General features: G+C 45.3%; 1 protein-coding gene across 3 annotated transcripts; it reads left to right on the top strand.

Moving 5' to 3' along the window:
- The first annotated feature begins 5,046 nt into the window (after positions 1-5,046).
- BTN3A3 (butyrophilin subfamily 3 member A3) lies at positions 5,047-17,735 on the top strand. 3 transcript variants are annotated; one of them, XM_060308186.1, is made up of 10 exons: positions 5,047-5,172; positions 9,592-9,681; positions 9,919-10,266; positions 11,705-11,986; positions 13,817-14,017; positions 14,199-14,219; positions 14,307-14,333; positions 14,736-14,762; positions 15,211-15,237; positions 16,767-17,735. In XM_060308186.1, exons 2-10 carry the CDS (start codon positions 9,597-9,599, stop codon positions 17,468-17,470), a joined length of 1,722 nt encoding a protein of 573 aa, XP_060164169.1. In that variant the 5' UTR covers positions 5,047-5,172; positions 9,592-9,596; the 3' UTR covers positions 17,471-17,735. The 3 variants fall into 3 exon arrangements, with proteins under 3 accessions (XP_060164169.1, XP_069902870.1, XP_060164170.1); XM_060308187.1 differs by having other exon boundaries at positions 5,053-5,172; positions 9,597-9,681; XM_070046769.1 differs by lacking the exon at positions 9,919-10,266.
- The last annotated feature ends 592 nt before the right edge of the window (positions 17,736-18,327 follow it).

Genomic DNA, 18,327 nt, shown 5'->3' with positions numbered 1-18,327 from the left:
GGTTGAGCCCCTCTGACTTTTGCTGCAGATAAAGACTAGGGACAGTTTATAATTCTCCAAGGCTGAGTGGTGCAGAGGCCAAGAAAGGACAATGCGACCCTACAGAATCTTGTCAAGAGAGTCTGTCTGGTGTTGCCTCCCAGCTGGAAACTGAAAAAGGAACCCCAAAAGGAAGCAGAGACAAGATACTGATGGAAAGGCTAGCTGGGTGGAGAGTGATCTCTGATCTTGAGCTCCTTGTCATTAATGTCTGCATAATAGAACGGCAGGAAGCTGGATCTGGAAGGGCCTTGGCTGTCTTCTGAGTCTTTTCATACAAAGACATTATTTCATTTTGACGCATGTACAACCCAGGGAGAGACTGAATAAAGTGCACAGAGAAAAGTCACTTCTCCAGGTCACCCTGATGCTCTGGGAATCGATGCTGCCTTCAACATTCTTACATCTAATGCCAATCATAGCACCTCTCAGAGTCCAGTCATTCTTTATAAAGCAGCTGCACTGGTCCTTTCAGTGACACTTTTCACCCCAGATCCAAGATTTCTTTTCCAGTTTGTGAATTTGTTTACTGCTCCTTTCCCTAAATATCTTCCTACCTTTAGAATATTTTACTTCATCAACAGTTAAGTGCATATTCTTTAACTTTTTTCTATGCTTATACAAATACATACACACATACACACACAGTTTTTCTAATGAAAATCGAGCCTTGTTATATTTGTCCCACGATATGCTTCTTTTACGTAACACCAAATCTTAAATACAAATCTTATATTTTTCATAATCAACGTGGTTTTCTTTCTTCCCTGTTACAAATAATGCTACTATAAACATCTTTGTATGTAAATCGTTTTGCACAGCTCTGGTCACTTCCACGGAATAAATTTCCAAACTGTATTTGTCATTAGGATAAATTCTTAAAAGTACAATTGCCATACAAAAGGGACTTGAAATATTATTAGGTACAGGGCTACCTATTTCCTGCAAAAGAAGTATCTGCCTACAGTTTGGTATCTATCAAGCTCATTTTCCTAAAGTCAACAGTAGAAGCCCGCCCTTCGGTTTTGCATTCCTTCAGCTTCAAACCCAGCCATCTCATCATCCTCAAAGGACAATCCAATCTATCAACCTTAAGAAGGAGGACCAAATCTACCTTTTACTGCACATACGTTTGTTTTTTTGTTTGTTTTTTTGCGGTACGCAGGCCTCTCCCTGTTGTGGCCTTTCCCGTTGCGGAGCACAGGCTCCAGACGCGCAGGTTCAGCGGCCATGGCTCACGGGCATAGCCGCTCCGCAGCATGTGGGATCTTCCCGGACCGGAGCACAAACCCGTGTCCCCCGCATCAGCAGGCGGACTCTCAACCACTGCGCCACCAGGGAAGCCCTACTGCACATACATTTTTATGTCTTAATCTCTATGAAGCATGGTTGTAAGCAAATTGCCTGAATGATCTCATTTCATCCTCACAACAATAACCCAAAAGATAGGTGCTGTTATTACCCTTATTTTACATATAGGACAACTAAGGCACAGAGAAGTTAAGTGATTGGCCCAAGGTCACACAGCTAGTTAAGTTCACCCAGGCAACCTGGCCTCCAAGTCTATGGTTTACCCATTCCAATATTAACTGCAATGCCTGATACCTACTAGACTGTAGGTTCTCAATAATAGTGTGCTGAATCAATGAATTCTTTCCTGCAAATGAATTCTTTCCTGCTCCATTTTATATGCATTTCTCTCCCCAGGCTTTATGTAAAGGTCTGGATGAGAAGTGGATCTGGAGCCTATTTCTTTGGAAACCATAAAGTTAAGAGGTACAAAATGTTGTGCCTAGAAACCCCTTCTCTGAAGTTTAGCATCTAGGCTTGAAATCAAGTTTGCTTCTCTGTGTCAAAGTAGGTTGGATCCTCCAGACAAGAGGGGAATATTTCATTCTCATTGATATGATTTCCAGCAGCAAATCTTTTTGACAGACTGTGAATTTTAAAAACGAAATTTCCCAGTGAGTCAGAAAGCAGGAAGCACTCAGAGAAGGGTTTTGCAGCTGCAACATGACCTTGAGAGAAATACTATTTCCTGTTAAGTATGGAGTTGGCTTTATCAGGCATGTCGGTTAGCCCAGCCTGATGACCGGGAGGGCAGATTTTTACTTTCTGAGCTAAGCTTTACCTTCTCACCTCTCTGTGATATCATGCCCACTCTTCGATTTTATTTTATTTATTTTATTTTATTTCTGAACTCAATCCCATGCCTTTCCTCAGTTTCCTTTATAAGTGGTTTTATGCCTGCCCTTCTTCATGTGATTTGGGGGCCTAAATCCTACAGGTCCTCAAGAACCTCAAGTCCCTTCTTGTGGTATCAGCAGAGAAAGGAGCATTTCTCTGAGTAGGTGCCAGGGAAGGGACAAAAGGGACCTGAGGCACTGCTTGTCCCTGCCGAGGTTGTTCCTGAGAGGCAGTCCTGGAGCCCTCCTGCTTACACATAGCCTGTTGGAGGTAGCCCTGACTTTTAGTAAGAGTGGCCAGGTAGCTGGGGCCAGACCATCAATGTCTTTGGGGATGGCTGGGCATTTAGGAGCTAGGGATAGCCAGATAAAAATAAGCCCCTGATCATTTTAGAACATATAACTTAAAGATACTCCTACATTTATATTTCAGACATAGCATTGGTGCCTCAAGCATTTCAGAACTATGTTCTGCCTGATAGTCTGCTGAAGTCTCCAAGGGAAAGTGCTGGTGTTTGTAACTTACTTTAGAAGGTACCAAATAAATCAATAAATATTGGAATAAGTAATAAATAAGGATGGATAGGGGTGTGAACAGAAGGATAGATTATAATAAAGCAAGTATAGTAAAATGTTCACTGTAGAGTCTAGACCATAGGTGTATTAGACGTTCACTGAAAAATTCTTGCAACTTTGCTATCCGTTTGAAAAGTTTCAAGATAAAGTGTTGATAAGTGGGGACTGGGGAGGGATGAATTGTATTTTGCTGCTGAGGATAGAGACCAGAAGTACTTCTGGCTCAAATAAAACAAGATTTATTTTCCTTTCACATAAAGTGAAATCAGAGGGCAGCTGTCCAGAGCTGGTCCAGCAGCTCAGAGATGCATCCACGCCCCAGCCTCCTTCTGTCTTTATTCTCTGCCCTCTCAGCATGTAGTTTCCATTCTCAAGGTTGCCTCATGGTCACAAGTTGGTCACTGCACTCCAGCTCCAAAGACCATGTTCTAGGCAAGAGGAAGAAAGAGGTAGAAGATCGTAGACCTGTCTTGAGAAACATAACCCAACAACTTCCGCCTTCAAATCATTGGCTCAGGGCTTCCCTGGTGGCGCAGTGGTTGAGAGTCCGCCTACCGATGCAGGGGACACGGGATCGTGCCCCGGTCCGGGAAGATCCCACATGCCGCGGAGCGGCTGGGCCCGTGAGCCATGGCCGCTGAGCCTGCGCGTCCGGAGCCTGTGCTCCGCAACGGGAGAGGCCACAACAGTGAGAGGCCCGCGTACTGCAAAAAAGAAAAAAAAAAAATCATTGGCTCAAACTTAGTCCCTTGGCCTCTCTTATCTATAAGGATGGGCACATTGCACTACTCCCCAAAATTCGGTTTGAGTACTAAGAAGCAGGGACCTTTTGCCTCATTGGAAATGAGAAAGCAAGGTGGGTCACCACCAGCTCTACTGGAGCCATCTGAGAAAATTTGGCCAGGGTTGTCTTGCCGTGTCTCCTCAAACCCTCACAGTCTGATCCAGAAATACTGCCTCAATATGGGCTACCAGTATTCCATCAGGATGCGAGGTGTGTAGGTTTTATTAAGCTGGACTCCGTGAACTTCCTTGGATGGGCCATCCAAGACATCTACCTTACCACAGAAAGAATGCTAGCTCTTTGTACATTAAAAAATGAACAAAAAAAAAAAAAAACAGGAAATAGAGCTTGCACAAGCAAACAGCCATCTCCACCACAGAGCCTAAATTCAAACTGTTGTAATATAATTAAATTCCGGGAATTCCCTGGAGGTCCAGTGGTTGGGATTCCATGCTTTCACTGCTGTGGGCTCGGGTTCAATCCCTGGTCGGGGGGGGGGGGGGGGGAAGGAAAATACACACACACACACACACACACACACACAGTTGGTTCAGGTTTTTTCCATAATATCTTACAGAAAAACCCGAACAAACTTTTTGGCCAGGCCAATATATCATTAAATTCCATCAGCCAAGTCATATCAAAGTCCTTTGAGCTTTAATCATTGTCTCAAGAGGCAAATAAATTGTCTTGGGAGGCTCTAGGCCACAGGTAAGACCACTTTGTCCCAAAGACCCCTTATAGAAACAGTATCCACAGACTATCCAGAATCTAACCTCGGAAAATACAGAATCCTGCTGGCAGAGTAGAAAGAAATACGCGTGAAAATACAAACGTAGCACAAATAAGGTTCAGAAGGTGAATGAGGCTTCTGAGCAACACCCCAAATAAGAATTTTTCTGAAAAATGTAAAACATGCCAATCGGTCACCGGCAACACTGCTTTGGGAAATCTGAAAATTATGTTATTTGGTGATGGATCCGAGACCTGAATTTCAGAGGTGCTAAAAAAGGTGGAGTGGGTCTGGTTTTCTGTTCATACTCTCATTTGGCTCTGTTGTAAAAGATAAATCCTCCTCCACGTGCCTGTGTACATGCAAACAGATGTTAGCAAATAGCCACAGAAGCATTTTAATTAATGCACATCTTCCTCTCTTCACATGTTAAAATCTTTTATTTCGCTACTCAGTAAATCCTTTCTGATATAAAATAAATCTATTATCATATAGAAGATGTAAAACAGGTATATATAATGAAAGACTGATTATACACATACATATACATAAGTGGTTCAATTAGGAAAACACAGAGTGACACAGTGTGAGAATTAGGCTGGAATTTTTCTTCACCGTGTACAATCCAATACAGTTTCAGTTTTCATTTTAAACTTCCTCACTGGTTTCTGCCCAGCAACTGATGAGAAACACCCCTCTGAGCCAATCCAAAAACTAATTCTTCCACAGAATGACCCTGTTACTGCTTTTCATAGTGAGCAGGCATATTTCTTTTTCCTTTCTTCCAGGTAACAGAGCCTCTATTGATTACCTTTATTCTGAGGGCTGTGATTTTCAGATTGGATAGCCAAGAGGTAAGTGTGGGAAAATGGGTAAAAGCCAGGGCCACGAGCCCTAGAGGGAGAGAGACTGAAGAGCTGAGAGTGGGCCTCCAGGGAGGCCCTCATCCAGAGAAAGGGATTGGTGCCTGTGTGTGAGGATGAGGGGGTGGAGGCAACAGGACAATGCAAAGGCTAAAGACCTGAATTGGAAAATGTAAGGGAAGGAGACAATGTGAATGAAAAAACTCGACAACTGCATGTTCTTAGGAGCTTACTGTGGTCAGAAAGGAGCAAAGGACTCTTATCTCTCTCAGTCATCTCTAGGAATCTGTTCTAAGAGATTTTAAAAAGAGATGTGCCTTAAAGATTTATATGTAAAGCTGTGCATTACAGAATTATTTGCAATTACGAAAATCTGAACCAAGCTACATATACAAGAGTTGGAGAATGGATACAAACACACTGTCCAATCATAAAAGGGATTTTCATATAGTCATTAGGAATCATATTTTTAATAAAGAGTTTTTATTTCTAATCGTAACAAAACTGGATCGAATTTGGACATTTAAATTGTATCTACATTTTGCAGTTGTAGATCTTACTTATGATGAACCGCTTTAAACATGAATGTTTGTGTTAATACCTGATTTTTTTTTTTTAGCAGTAATTTCTACAAGTGGAATTTCTGGGTCAAATTATAATTTTGACAATTTTCAGGCATTTAGTATATATCTATGGCCAAAATACTTCCAGAAATAGTTATATTCCCATGAAGCAAAGTATATGATTACCATCACAGATTATTTAAATTTTATTCCTTCATATTTTTCTCCATTTTGAAGTTGTCTATAATCAGGAACAAAACCCAATAAATATCCTAAAAAAATTAGTGAAAATATATTCCTCACTCTGAGGACAGCACTGAAATTGTTACCTATAGAATAATAATACTGTCCTCTCTCTAGCAGCTTAGGGAGTAGTTTTGAAGAGCAGAGGATATGGTGAAAGGCGGTCTTTTGTCCGAGAGTTGTCCGGGTTTCAGGCAGCCTCCAGGGAATTCCCAGCAGCACAGATTTCTGCTGTCGGCTCCTCTTCCACCCGCCCACCCGCCTCTGCGGGCCTTGTTCTCAAAGGCAGTTCCCGGTGCAGGTATCACGACAGCAGATACTATGAATGCGGGCCTCATGCTGGTTTGTTTTGGGGGGATTGGTGTGAAGAGTTGGTATTTTATTTTTATTTATTTATTTATTGACATACAGTTGATTTACAGGAGTCGGTATTTTCTGAACAACTAATATGTTACAGTCACAATAATTATTTGTAACAATTTTTAATTGTTAAGTAAAACGTGAAAACTTTTAAAATTGAAAACATCCAAACAATTTTCAAAGTATAGGGGGCAAAGGACAAGTGTCTCTCACTCAATCTCTGATTTTCATTTTAACATGTAGCCCTTCAGAACTCTTTTAAGGCGATCCCATAAAAATGTATATACAAATTTATAGCTTTGTTGTTATTTTTTAATAGGATCATTAGTATTTTTCTGCAGTGTTCTTTTTGTTTAATATATCTTGATTATCTGAGTTAGTGACTGTAAATCACTCTTAACTGCCATATCGAATTCCCTCATACAGATGAGCCTTTATTTAACTAACCAGTCTCCTGTTAGTGGTTAGAGTGGCTGGTTAGGTTGTTTATCTTTTTTTTTTTTTTCCTTTTAAAAATAATGCTTCAGTGTCATCCTTACACATAAGTCTCTCTGCACCCATGCAAGTGCTTTGCTGGACCAGATATCTGGAAGTGAAATTGCTGAGCCAATTATGTACGTTCTAAAGTTCCTATTTCACAATGTTTTATGAGTAACTGAAGTTCAGATAGGTTTTGTCACATGATTGAGATCACAAAGGTCGTGAATCATAGTGCCATGACTTACTTCCCACACCCTTTTTATTTCCAACACCTAACCTGTAGTGGGCCTGGCACACAGTGAGTGCTCAATAAACGTTTGTTGAATGAATGAAAACACACGGGTGAGACCTGGTCTTATTCCTAACTCTCCCATTCACTTGCCTTGGGATTAAGAAGTGGTAGGTTCATAGGAGTTCCCTGGCGGTCCAGTGGTTAGGTTTGGGCACTTTCACTGCCGTGGCCTGGATTCAGTCCCTGGTCGGGGAACTGAGATTCTGTAAACTGTGCAGCTTGGCCAAAATTAAAAAAAAGAAGTGGTAGGTTCAGCCTCTGGGTGACCCAGGGAATCTGCCAGGATCTTGACCAGAGTCTGATGGAAGAGTGATTTGAACTTGGTGATGGCCATGGGTTGGGTCCTAGAGGAGACGGCAGTGTTGCTCCGCAGACGGGCACCCTGAGTCATTTGTTGGCATACCATTCCATCTGACGTTTTCAGGGAAGGAAAGAATACATGATGGGAGAAGGGAGGGGGCTACTTCTCGAGTTCTCAGTCCTGTCTTGGAGTAATCCACCTAGGCCGACTCTCAGGGTCTCTACTATTTAGGGACGCAGCCAACTCTGGGGTGGCTGGGATGGAAGCCGAGTTAGAACTCCAGCTAGAATCAAGCCTGGCTAGTTGGCAAGGGCCACACACTTCCCTTAACACAAAAGTTCACAGTGATCCCACAGACCATGCCTAAAAGGAGGTAAAGGTGCTTTTCTGAGCCAAGATACATTTGGAAGCATTGGTCTGGGACTGGGGAGTTGCGGGGCCCTGCCTCTGAGCTGGAAGAACGCCAGCACTGCATAGAGGTCTGAGCTGTTGGGCTGCTGTGTGCTTCTCGGTTGACGTATTTGCCCCTTCTGTGCAAGTGCACATACATCTCCGCCCCTAAAAGGCGCTTCTCTAGCAGTGCAAAGACCAAGGTAGGAAAATTATCCATTGCTGGTGAGCCCAGAGGCAGGCCATCTGCCGAGGAGCGTTGGTGAACACATGAGGAAAGGGAAGAAAGGAAAGGAATCACTTCCTTTCCAGAAATGTTTCTCCCCCAAAGAACAGGTGTTTCTCCCCCAAAGAACAATTTTTGGGGGGCCACGCATGGGATTAGCTCCCCAACCAGGGATCGAACCCAGCAGTGAAAGCGCAGAGTACTAACCACCGGACCGCCAGGGAATTCCCAGAACAATTGTGAAAAGAGTGCGTTAAGGAACATCAAGTTGCAACACTTGCATGTCCAGGACAGGCTTGCTCCTTGAAACCACTTTATTGAAAAATAGGAACAAACACATTAATATAGGCAAGGCCCAGCGGGACCACAAGAGGCCAAGCTCTGCTCTCTAAGCCAGACCAAAAGAGCACTGTCATTATGGAGAAAAACACTTATCCTCATAAATTCTCCGCCTCCCCTCCTCTCCATCCATCAGTTGGATGACCACCAACTAATCTGATCATCTAAAGTGAACTAAAATGCTAGTGAGTATTGATGGTTTAATATGTAACTCCTCATCCATTCACTCATTCAACAAATATTTACTGAGGTTTCCATGTGAACCACCACCATGCTACAGGCTTCTTACACGTCAGGAAACAAAACAGACCAATATCATTGTTTTGTGGAGCTTACATTCTAGCAGGTGGAGACACACGATAAATGTATGAAATGTTCAGTGGTGAAAATTCAATGGGAAAAAGAGAGCAGATTCAGGGGGGTGGGAGCAGTTTGCCATAATTCTGTGGTCAGAGAAGGTCCCATAGAGGAACTGACTTTAAAGGAAAGATTTGAAGGAGGCAAGAGAGTGAGCTTGTGAATATGCAGGGAAGAGGGTTCCAGGTAGAGGGAAGAGTTGAGGTCAAGGTCCTCTGTCATGTCCTGGTCAAGGAGCGGCAGGAAGGGCAGTGTGGCCGGAGCAGAGACAGGGAGAGTACGGGAGATGAAATGAGGAGTGCAGGTCCTGGAGGACCATGCCAGCCACTGGAAGGACTTCAGCAGCTGCTCTGAGTGAAATGGGAGCCACTGGAAAGTGCTGAGCAGAGGAGTGACAGGATGTGACTCAAGGAATGTTCTGGATGTTGTGTTGAGACTGTAGGGGATACAAGCAGAATCAGGGGACCCAGAGAGGAAGGTCCAGTATTAATCAGAGTGTGACGGTGGAGGCTTGGACCTGGCGTAGCTGGGGAAGTGCAGGCACGGGTAAAGATTCTGAACATGTTCAGACCGCAGAGCCAAGGATTTCCTGATGGGTTAGGGTTACTGTCTGTACACTTAACATACATACTTTTATGGGAGATTTTCCATATTGGAACGCAAAGGTGAAGAAACTCCCAAGCAGACGTTTTGGCAGAGGAAGATCTTGGGTCATCACCCTAGCGATACTGTGTTTCGCCCTGAGTTGGCCCTGTTGAGGTGAAGAATTCTGCGTGGAAACCTCAGAATTCCACGCAGAATTATCCATCTTCTTCCAGGCCGTATTTCTGCCTGACTCCTTGACTCTCTCTATTTGCAGCACAGATGAAAATGGCGCCGTCCCTAGACTTCCGTCTGCCCCACCTCCTTGTCTGCATCATCTTGGTCCAGCTGCTCACCTCTTGCTCAGGTAGGGAACGATGCTGCTTTTATGTATCGGAAGCAGACAATTACCTGTTAGTGCCCAGTCAGAACCTTTGACTGTTCATTCCTGGAAGTCCCATCACAAACTGAAAGTACACATGCCATTAAGACAAATGTCCTTCTGTCAGGATCCTGTTCCTCTCTAGGTTTTTCTGCCTGAGACACCCCCTTACCATCATGGGCCCAACTCCCTCTCATGGAGTTTCCCCCTTTTGCTGACCAGCTCAGTTTGCTGTGATTGGACCCCCTGGGCCCATCCTGGCCATGGTGGGTGAAGACGCTGAGCTGCCCTGCCACCTGTTCCCGAAGATGAGCGCAGAGAACATGGAACTGACGTGGGTGAGATCCAGCCTCAGGCAGGTAGTTTTCATGTATGCACAAGGCAAGGAAGTAGAAGACAGACAGACAGCAGAGTATCGAGGGAGAACTGAGATTTTAAGAGATGGCATCACTGCAGGGAAGGCTGCTCTCCAAATTCACAGCGTCAGAGCCTCTGACAGTGGAAACTACCTGTGTTATTTCCAAGATGGCAACTTCTACGAAAAAGCCTTGGTGGAGCTGAAAGTTGCAGGTGAGCCTCCGGGTTTTGTTCTGAGCTCATTCCTCTGTGAGGCCTGGGGGCAGACACAGAGCTCATTCTCCAAATCCACCTCGCAGAGCTCCTGGTTGATCACCAGGTACTGCCTCCGCTGCCTTCCAACTTTGTTTATCTGAGGCCCTCGGGAAAGATGCAGGTCTTCCTCCAGGAAGACTCCCTCCTGTACCCTATCATATCAAGTAGAGAACTCCCTCCTGCTGGTGGCCAGGGTCTAAGCTGGAAAGTGGAAGGTCGGGGATGAGAAGGATAAGAAAACATCTCCTCAGAGATGGTGCGCAGTGGTTTGGGTTCAGCTGCATTCCCTGTGACTTCTGGCGCCCCACCAGGTACACCCTGCTGTGAGCCCTGGGAGGCTGACCTGTAGGGACAGCGTCTGTACAGCAACTGTTCTCCAACCCGAGTTCCCAGGAACACCCCTGCAGTTGTACCAGTTGACTTTAATCCTTGTTGCAGGAGGGGGAGTCCATGCCACGTGGGAACTGGGGGTCTCAGGAAGAGACTGTTAGAGGAGACTTGGTACAGACTTTGGGCTTCTGTTAGGGGATTTGGGGCAGCGTTTATGGAAGTAGGCTTTGCTCTGGATTGGATGCTGTCAGGGAGGAGGGGAGTGTAATTCTGTGGGTGGGTATCTTCATAAATCTTACCCAGGAGGAAGACTAGACTGAAGCTAAAGCTGGGACTGGTAAAGGAGCATCGTCACTCACGGCCAGGACAGGAGGATGTTTGGTCTTCGTTGTGTTTTGGACAGCGTTCGTGTTTTTCTCTATGTTCAGACATGATTGTTGTTGGCCTTGTTTTTGTCTTGACCCGTCACAGTGACAAAGGGCCCTTTGATGCTGACGTTCCATGAAATGGCTTGTGTTCCCCAGGAGAACACCAAGACCAGGCCCATGTCCAATGTCAAAGGTTGCATTTCTCTTTCTCAGAGCATTCCCTTGCACTGTGACTTCTGGCTGAGTTTGGTCAATGGGGAGCCATAGCTGAAGATAGAGGAGGGGAGGAGGAGAGAAGTCCGGGTACTTATGCCCCTGGCTTTCTCCCTGCAGGGCCACCTTTAGCTGGCTGCGTACTCTTCCCAAAGATCACAGCTCCTCTTATGAAAGTCCTCTCTACGTGACTCTCTCCTTTTAGGTCTTCAAAACGACTCTCTCCTTTTAGGTCTTCAAAACGGCTTCCTCTCCACCTCCCTTTGGGTTTAGGGGTGGGTGGTAACAGCTCTGTTTTTCCTGGCCCTGGGCTATTGCTCTGCCCCATATAGTTTTCTCCTCACTAATGACCACCCTTTTGTAAACAGCTTCTTAATGAAACCCTACTTTAATTATCTAACGTGGATGCGCCATACAGTTCCCGCTGAGACCCTCACTGATACTGGAGGCTCCCAAGAATTGAGGCTCATTTGTCCCTTCCACAGCTCTGGGTTCAGATCTTCACATTGAAATGAAGGGCCATGAGGATGGAGGGATCCACCTGGGGTGCACATCCACCAGCTGGTATCCCCAGCCCCAAATACAGTGGAGAGATGCCAAGGGCCAGAACATGCCAGCTGTGGAAACACCTCCAGCTACAGATGGAGCGGGCCTGTATGCAGTCACATCATCTCTAACGGTGAAAAGCAGCTCTGGAGAAGGGGTGTCCTGTATCATCAGAAATCCCCTCCTCAACCAGGAAAAGACAGCCCAGATTTCCATTGCAGGTCAGTACACTGCTTAGCCTCAGGTATACTGAGCTGTGGCTATTGGAAGAAGAAAGATGTGAACACCTGGAACTAATATAATATTATAAGTCAATTATACTTCAATTTTTAAAATTCCATTAAATGCACCTTAAAAGAGGCATATGTAAAATTTAATCTGTAGAAAACTTTAAAAAATGACAATTTAAACATTAACCAATTGAAATGTAGCATAGCCATATTAAAAAGAGAAAAGTATAAAAATAAATAAAATGAAATAAAAATGAATTTTAAAAAGGAAAAAAAGAAAAGAAAGAAGGAGGACGTGTGATTCTCTGTGCTGAGTTTGCAGTGAAAACGAGGCACTGAGCAGGGTTCCAGAGGTGTCTTCTTGCTCCGGGGATGTTTTCTTTTCCCTGTTATAATGTCACAAGTATTTACTGAGCATTTTCTATGTGCCAGAAACTGTGACAGGCAATGGGAATTGGGGGAGAAGTGGTAAAGATCAAATCCTTAAGCAAAGACAAATGACAAAATGAGGACGGGGGAATATGTACAACTCATAATTTAGAGAAAGCACTAATCTCCTTAAAATATGAAACAAACCAGTAGAAAAAAAGCAAAGGATATGAATTATTCATTCACAGAAAAGGAATGACATATGAAAGTGTCCAACCTCACTCAATAGAGAAATGTATATTAAAACATTTTCCACTTGTGAGACTGGCAACAAGATAAAACAAAACAAAACAGTGCTGGTTGATAAAACATTCTGATGGTAGGATTGTGGGGAGACAGTCACTCTTAGACATTTTTTGGTATACATAATTTGATATATTTTTGGTATGAATTGGCACAATTGCTATTGGGGGCAATATAGCAATATATATCCAAACTACCTACTTATTGATCCAAAATCCCATTTCTAGGAATTTATCTGACAGATATGCTTGCATGTGTAGAAAACTACCCATGTAAAAAGTTATTTCTTATGGCATTAACTATAAGAGCAACAAGTTAGCGACTATGCAAATATCCATTAATGGGGAATTTTTATGCAATGGAATATTGCCCAGCTCTGAAAGGAAACACAGGCATTCTGCCTGTACTAATATGGAAAGATTTGCAAGATACAATGTGAACAGAACAAGCAAGACACAGAGCAGTTTATACAGAATGTTATCTTTGGAGTAAACAAGAAAAAATAAGAATACATTTATATTTTTAAATTTAATATACTCTTGCATAGCACTCATGTGTTTATAATGCATTATAAACATTAATTTAATGCTTTAACCTTATGAGTTAGGTTTTATTATTCTATTATTATTATTATTAATTTTATTATCACCCCCATTTTACAGATGAGGACACCTGGAATAGAATGGTTAACTAATTAGTCCAAGGTCACACTGCTAGTCAGGTGGAGGAATCAGAATTTGAACCCAGGCCCCCCCAGCTCCCAAGTGCACATTCTTAGTCACCATACTAGGCTGATTAAATGAGTCTAATTAAAGGAGGCGGGCAGAGGAAGTGAAAAGGAGACTTGGGTGATGTTTTATGTTTTTTTAATTTGATATTTGAACCAAGTGAATATAACCTATTGTAAATTTTAATTAGAAAAAACTTGATTGCGACGCTCAAGTATCACATTTACATGTGAGAGGCAGACCTTTCGAGACAAGTAATGGTATTTGCTATTGCTATAACTACAAACCCTTACTAGGGTTTACTGCAGTCTTCCCTAAAGTTCTCTGAGAACTTAGGAAGAGAAAGATCATTTGACGGCAGGAGATAAACTCCACGAACCCTGTCCTGAGGGTGAGAGGCTGAGACTGTATCCCATTGCAGATCCCTTCTTCAGAAGGGCCCAGCTCTGGATCGCTGTCTTCGCGGGGACGCTGCCTGTCTGTCTGCTGCTCCTCGCAGGGGCTGGTTACTTCCTGTGGCTACAGAGGAAAGAAAAGGAGGCTCTATTCATGGAGAAAGAGAGAGCAGAAGAGGAAAAAGAAACAGCACGGGCAGAAAAAGAGCAGGAACAAAGAATAAAAGGTATCTGACCGCGAGAGGGAATCTAAGGCCTGTGCCTACAGGAGGGAGCCGGACTACCTCTCTGCATCCCCATCCTGTGCACCCAACCCGGCACTAGGTCATTTTTAAGGTTTATATTCTAGAGGTCCTCCTCCTTCCATCCCCATAACAGTACTTTTTTTTTTTTCTGCTTCTTTTCCAGAGACACTCGAGTATGAACTCAGTAAGTTCTGATGCCCCCAGGGACCCAAGCTCATCTTCCTATCCCCCGCTGGGCCTCTTAATGACTCATCACCTTCTTCCATTGCAGAGTGGAGAAAGATCCAGTACATGGCTCGTGAGTGGCTCTGACATTTTCTCCAAATTCTCATCCAAGACTGTCTCTGCCTGAGTATTTTCCAGCCAGTTTCCTCAGCCACTAACTCTGCCCTGGGCTGAAGGAATGTTCCGGATCCTTTCTCCCAAGAAAAGAAATATGGGAGGCTGATTGGGGGGAAGTGGTTGTTGGGGAGAAAGGAGGAGAGAATCATGAGTGTTTTGTTTGGTTTTTTAATGGAGAAAGGGGCCTTCATTCCCCCTCCCTCCCGCCCCTGTAAGGAAGAGAGGGGAGGAGAGAGTTGAACGGCAGAGGGAGGAAGTAGGAAGGGTAGGTGGTCAAAAAGAAGGAGAGATGGGTGCAAAAGGAGGAGAAAGGAAATGACAGAGTTCAGTTGACGTGTCTGCCTTCCTTCCCTTGTAGGTGGGAAGAAGTCTCAGGCCTATCCTGGTGAGTGACCTGGATGTCCTCTGAGTTTCCTGGCTCATGTGTATAAGCATTCAAACCTTTTCCCTGCTGTGTGACGCATTGGCATTCCCAGTAGGAATACTCGGATCTAACCAAGAGGCTCATTTTCTGTGAGGAATACCACCCCTGCTTTTCTGCAGCCTCAGAGAGGCCCTTCAGATACAGCATCTGGGCACTTTCAGCCACTCCCCACCCAGCTGGCACACAAGCACGCAGCCTACTATAGCCTGGCCATGTCACCTGCAGCCCCAGCGTGATGAGGAAGTCCACCATTTTTGAGACCTTTTATGCCTAGTCTGTCAGAGCTGTGGAGGAAGGAAGCTGGATACTGGAAGAGACTGAAGGGACACAGAAAAGGCTTATTGAGGAGAAAGGGTAAGGGAAAGATCAGAATTAATGACCTTTCCTTATTGTGTCTCCTTTCTTTCAGAGTGGAAGAAGGCCCTCTTCCAAGCTGGTGAGTGAATCACTATGTCCCCTAGGACAATAACCCGAGGGACCATATTCCCTTTTTCTTCTCCAAGTCTTGAGATTCTGGGACAAGTCCCCATGACTGGGAGAGTTCCGGGCAGATGACTTGAGGTCTCGATCTCAAGGCTGTGCCCATCTCCCATGCCCTGCCACTGAGAGCCCAGAGAACCAGGGAGAATTGCTCTCCTGGGCTTCTGTAGACCTTTATGGGAAGGAAGAGGCATCAGAGGTGGAGCTGAGGGGAAGGACAGGCAGAGCGAACTAATACTACAGGGAGAGCGAGGATGCTACGTGACCAAGGAGAGAAAGCAATGCTCAGAGATCTTGTCCTTTCCCAAGCTCCGTATGCCACCTCCTGCCGCTGTGTGTCCTCAGGTCACTTGATGTTTTGAGCTTCACTCTCCTCAATTTTAGACGATGATTGTAGTTCCTATTTATGTGAGAGTTGAGGTAAAGACTAAATGAGCTCATGAATGTGTATTTGGTCAAAAAAACAGCAAACAAGAGCTGGTATATTCAAAATGGGTGGTTGAAGAGGGTTTAAAGAAGGAACTATTTACAAAGGCAAAAAAGAGAGTAAAGGGAAGCCGACAAAGGAACATTCCGTCCCCCAGGACTCACAACAGTGGGGAGCTGTCACCACCCCTGGACCTGAAGAGATAGGGAGAGGGTGCAGCCCAGAGGAAGCTATAGCTCAAGGAGAGGGCTGCCTGAGAAGAGTCATCCTTTTGTTAGAGCATCACCATCTGAAGCTGGCAGGGAAGAAAGGGGGAAGAGTAAATGCTGTGCCTCTCTTCTTTCTCCTTCCAGTCTTCAGCTAGTACCTCCCCTTGGCCAAATCCAGCAGGTGACCAGAGGCAAGAGAACCCAGTGACACTGTCCATAGAGGACAGATTCCCGGGGCCCAGAAGAGGGTGGAGCAAGATGGAGAGTGGGTCTGGGAGCACATGAAGCCCCCAACATGGCCCTTAGCACAGAAAAGGCCTGGCAGCTTTTATAAGATCAGGCCACTTCCTCCATGCCCAGCCCTGAGCCAAATACACAACATGTGTTGTCTTCCTACCCTAGAGATTAGTATTTTTATCCCCATTTTTCAGTTAAGAAAGTTGAGGCTTAAAGATATTATATAGCTTAAGTCTACGGGAAAAGAGAAAAGGAAAAGACATTCAGTTCATGAGCAGTAGTGCAAGGATTGAAATTTAAACCTATGTGCCTATGAAGCACAGGTGGGCAGAGTCATTTCGGGGAGGGAAACAGGAAAAAGGCAGAAGGAAAGAGCCAGCTCCAGGTGTCAGTTAAGAAGACCCTGACCCTCATCACCCTCCTCTTTCCCACTGAACTTAAGACCCCTGATGGCTTTCTTTTGGTATTGCTAAGGGGGTCACATTTAGGGCAGGTTGGGGACACCCAGCTCTGGACTTGGGCTTCTTCAACCAGACCCAGGCCTTGAGGGCTGAGGCTCTGAGATCTAGGAACAATGGCTGACCCATGACCCCATCCCCAAACTTTCTGCAGCGGATGTGATATTGGATCCGAACACAGCAAACCCCATCCTGCTTGTTTCTGATGACCAGAGGAGCTTGCAGCGAGCAGACAAACGACAGAATCTGCCAGACAACCCCAAGAGATTTGATTGGCATTACTGTGTGCTTGGCTGCAAGAGCTTCACGTCAGGGAGACACTACTGGGAGGTCGAGGTTGGGGACAGGAAAGAGTGGCACGTCGGGGTGTGCAGGGAGAACGTGGAGAGAAAACGTTGGATTAAAATGACACCCGAGAATGGCTTCTGGACTATGGGGCTGTCTGATGGGAATGACTATCGGGCTCTCACTGACCCCCGGACCAAACTGACAATTGCCAACCCTCCTCAAAAAGTGGGGATTTTCCTGGACTACGAGACTGGTGAGGTCTCCTTCTACAACGCCGCAGATGGATCGCATGTGTACACCTTCCCGCACACCTCCTTCTCTGGGCCTCTGTGGCCCGTTTTCAGGATTTTGACCTTGGAGCCCACTGCCTTGACCATTTGCCCAGCATTGACAGGAGTGGGGCGTTCCAGTGTTCCTGACCTAGAGCCTGACCTTTCTCTGGAGACCCCCGTGGCCCTGGACTCAGCTGATGAGAATGGGGAGCCTCAGGCTGAAGTAACGTCCTTGCTTCTCCCTGCCCAGCCTGAAGCCGAGGGCCTCTTCCCTACCAGCAACAAATCACAACCGTAAAATACCAAAGACACACACTGTGTGAAGCACTTCACTAGTATTCATACAATTATTTATTCCATATGGACAGTTGAGTTTGATACTGCTTTATTGTCTCCTTTATATGGAGAAAGAAACCAGGGTGCAGAAAAGTGAATTCACTTCCCAAAGGTCACTCAGCTAGTAAATGACAGCTGTGATTTGAATATAAAACATTTACGGATGACGTAAGTGTACTGGGGGTTGTGTCAAAGCTTTAAATAAATGTTCTCCTTTAATCCTCACAGCAACCCTGTGATATAGCCTCATTGCGCAAGTGTGGAAACTGAGGTAGGGCCGAGTTAAGCGACTTATATAATTCATCAGTTTGTGCTGCCGGGGGATGTTTGGCCCCTGCCCCCCACCTCCACCCACCCTCTACCCGCTGGCCTGTTTTCCAGCCCGACTGCCCCTCTGGGGAAGGGATCATGTGCAGCCCTGAGTGTCCCCTCCCAGGGCCCCCCAGGGTAAGGATCACTGTAGGTGTCTATGGAGGCCACACCCCACTGGGTTCCTTCAAGGTCAACAGTCAGAGCCATAGGTCCAGCGCTTCGCTGGATTGGCTCTGCCGGGTGAGTTGGTCCAGAGAATGAATTCACAGTGACTGCATCACACAGGACTGCAAAGGGACTAAAGGCCAAAATCTTAACTACTAAAGGGCATGAGTACCACCACCGCCCCACCCCCATCCACCTCTCCACCCCCCCACCCCCACACCCCGGCCAATGTGATAAGTAATCCTGGAGCAGAAGCAGTCCTCCTAAGTTTAAGGTCTCTAGAAAGCCTAACTTAATACCTAAAGACTGCCTGTGGAACAAGAATTTGGGAGGAATGAAGCT

This window comes from Globicephala melas, chromosome 11 (genome assembly GCF_963455315.2).
Source record: "Globicephala melas chromosome 11, mGloMel1.2, whole genome shotgun sequence".
NCBI lineage: Eukaryota > Metazoa > Chordata > Mammalia > Artiodactyla > Delphinidae > Globicephala > Globicephala melas.
This window is presented reverse-complemented; position numbering and strand designations above follow the sequence as displayed.

Bases quoted from the DNA above. Each gene is read 5' to 3' on its own strand.
- BTN3A3 (XM_060308186.1), top strand. From the start codon at position 9,597: ATGAAAATGGCGCCGTCCCTAGACTTCCGTCTGCCCCACCTCCTTGTC. The intron at 14,018-14,198 runs GTATCTGACCGC...CTTCTTTTCCAG, and splicing joins GCAGGAACAAAGAATAAAAG to AGACACTCGAGTATGAACTC. The intron at 14,220-14,306 runs GTAAGTTCTGAT...CTTCCATTGCAG, and splicing joins GACACTCGAGTATGAACTCA to AGTGGAGAAAGATCCAGTAC.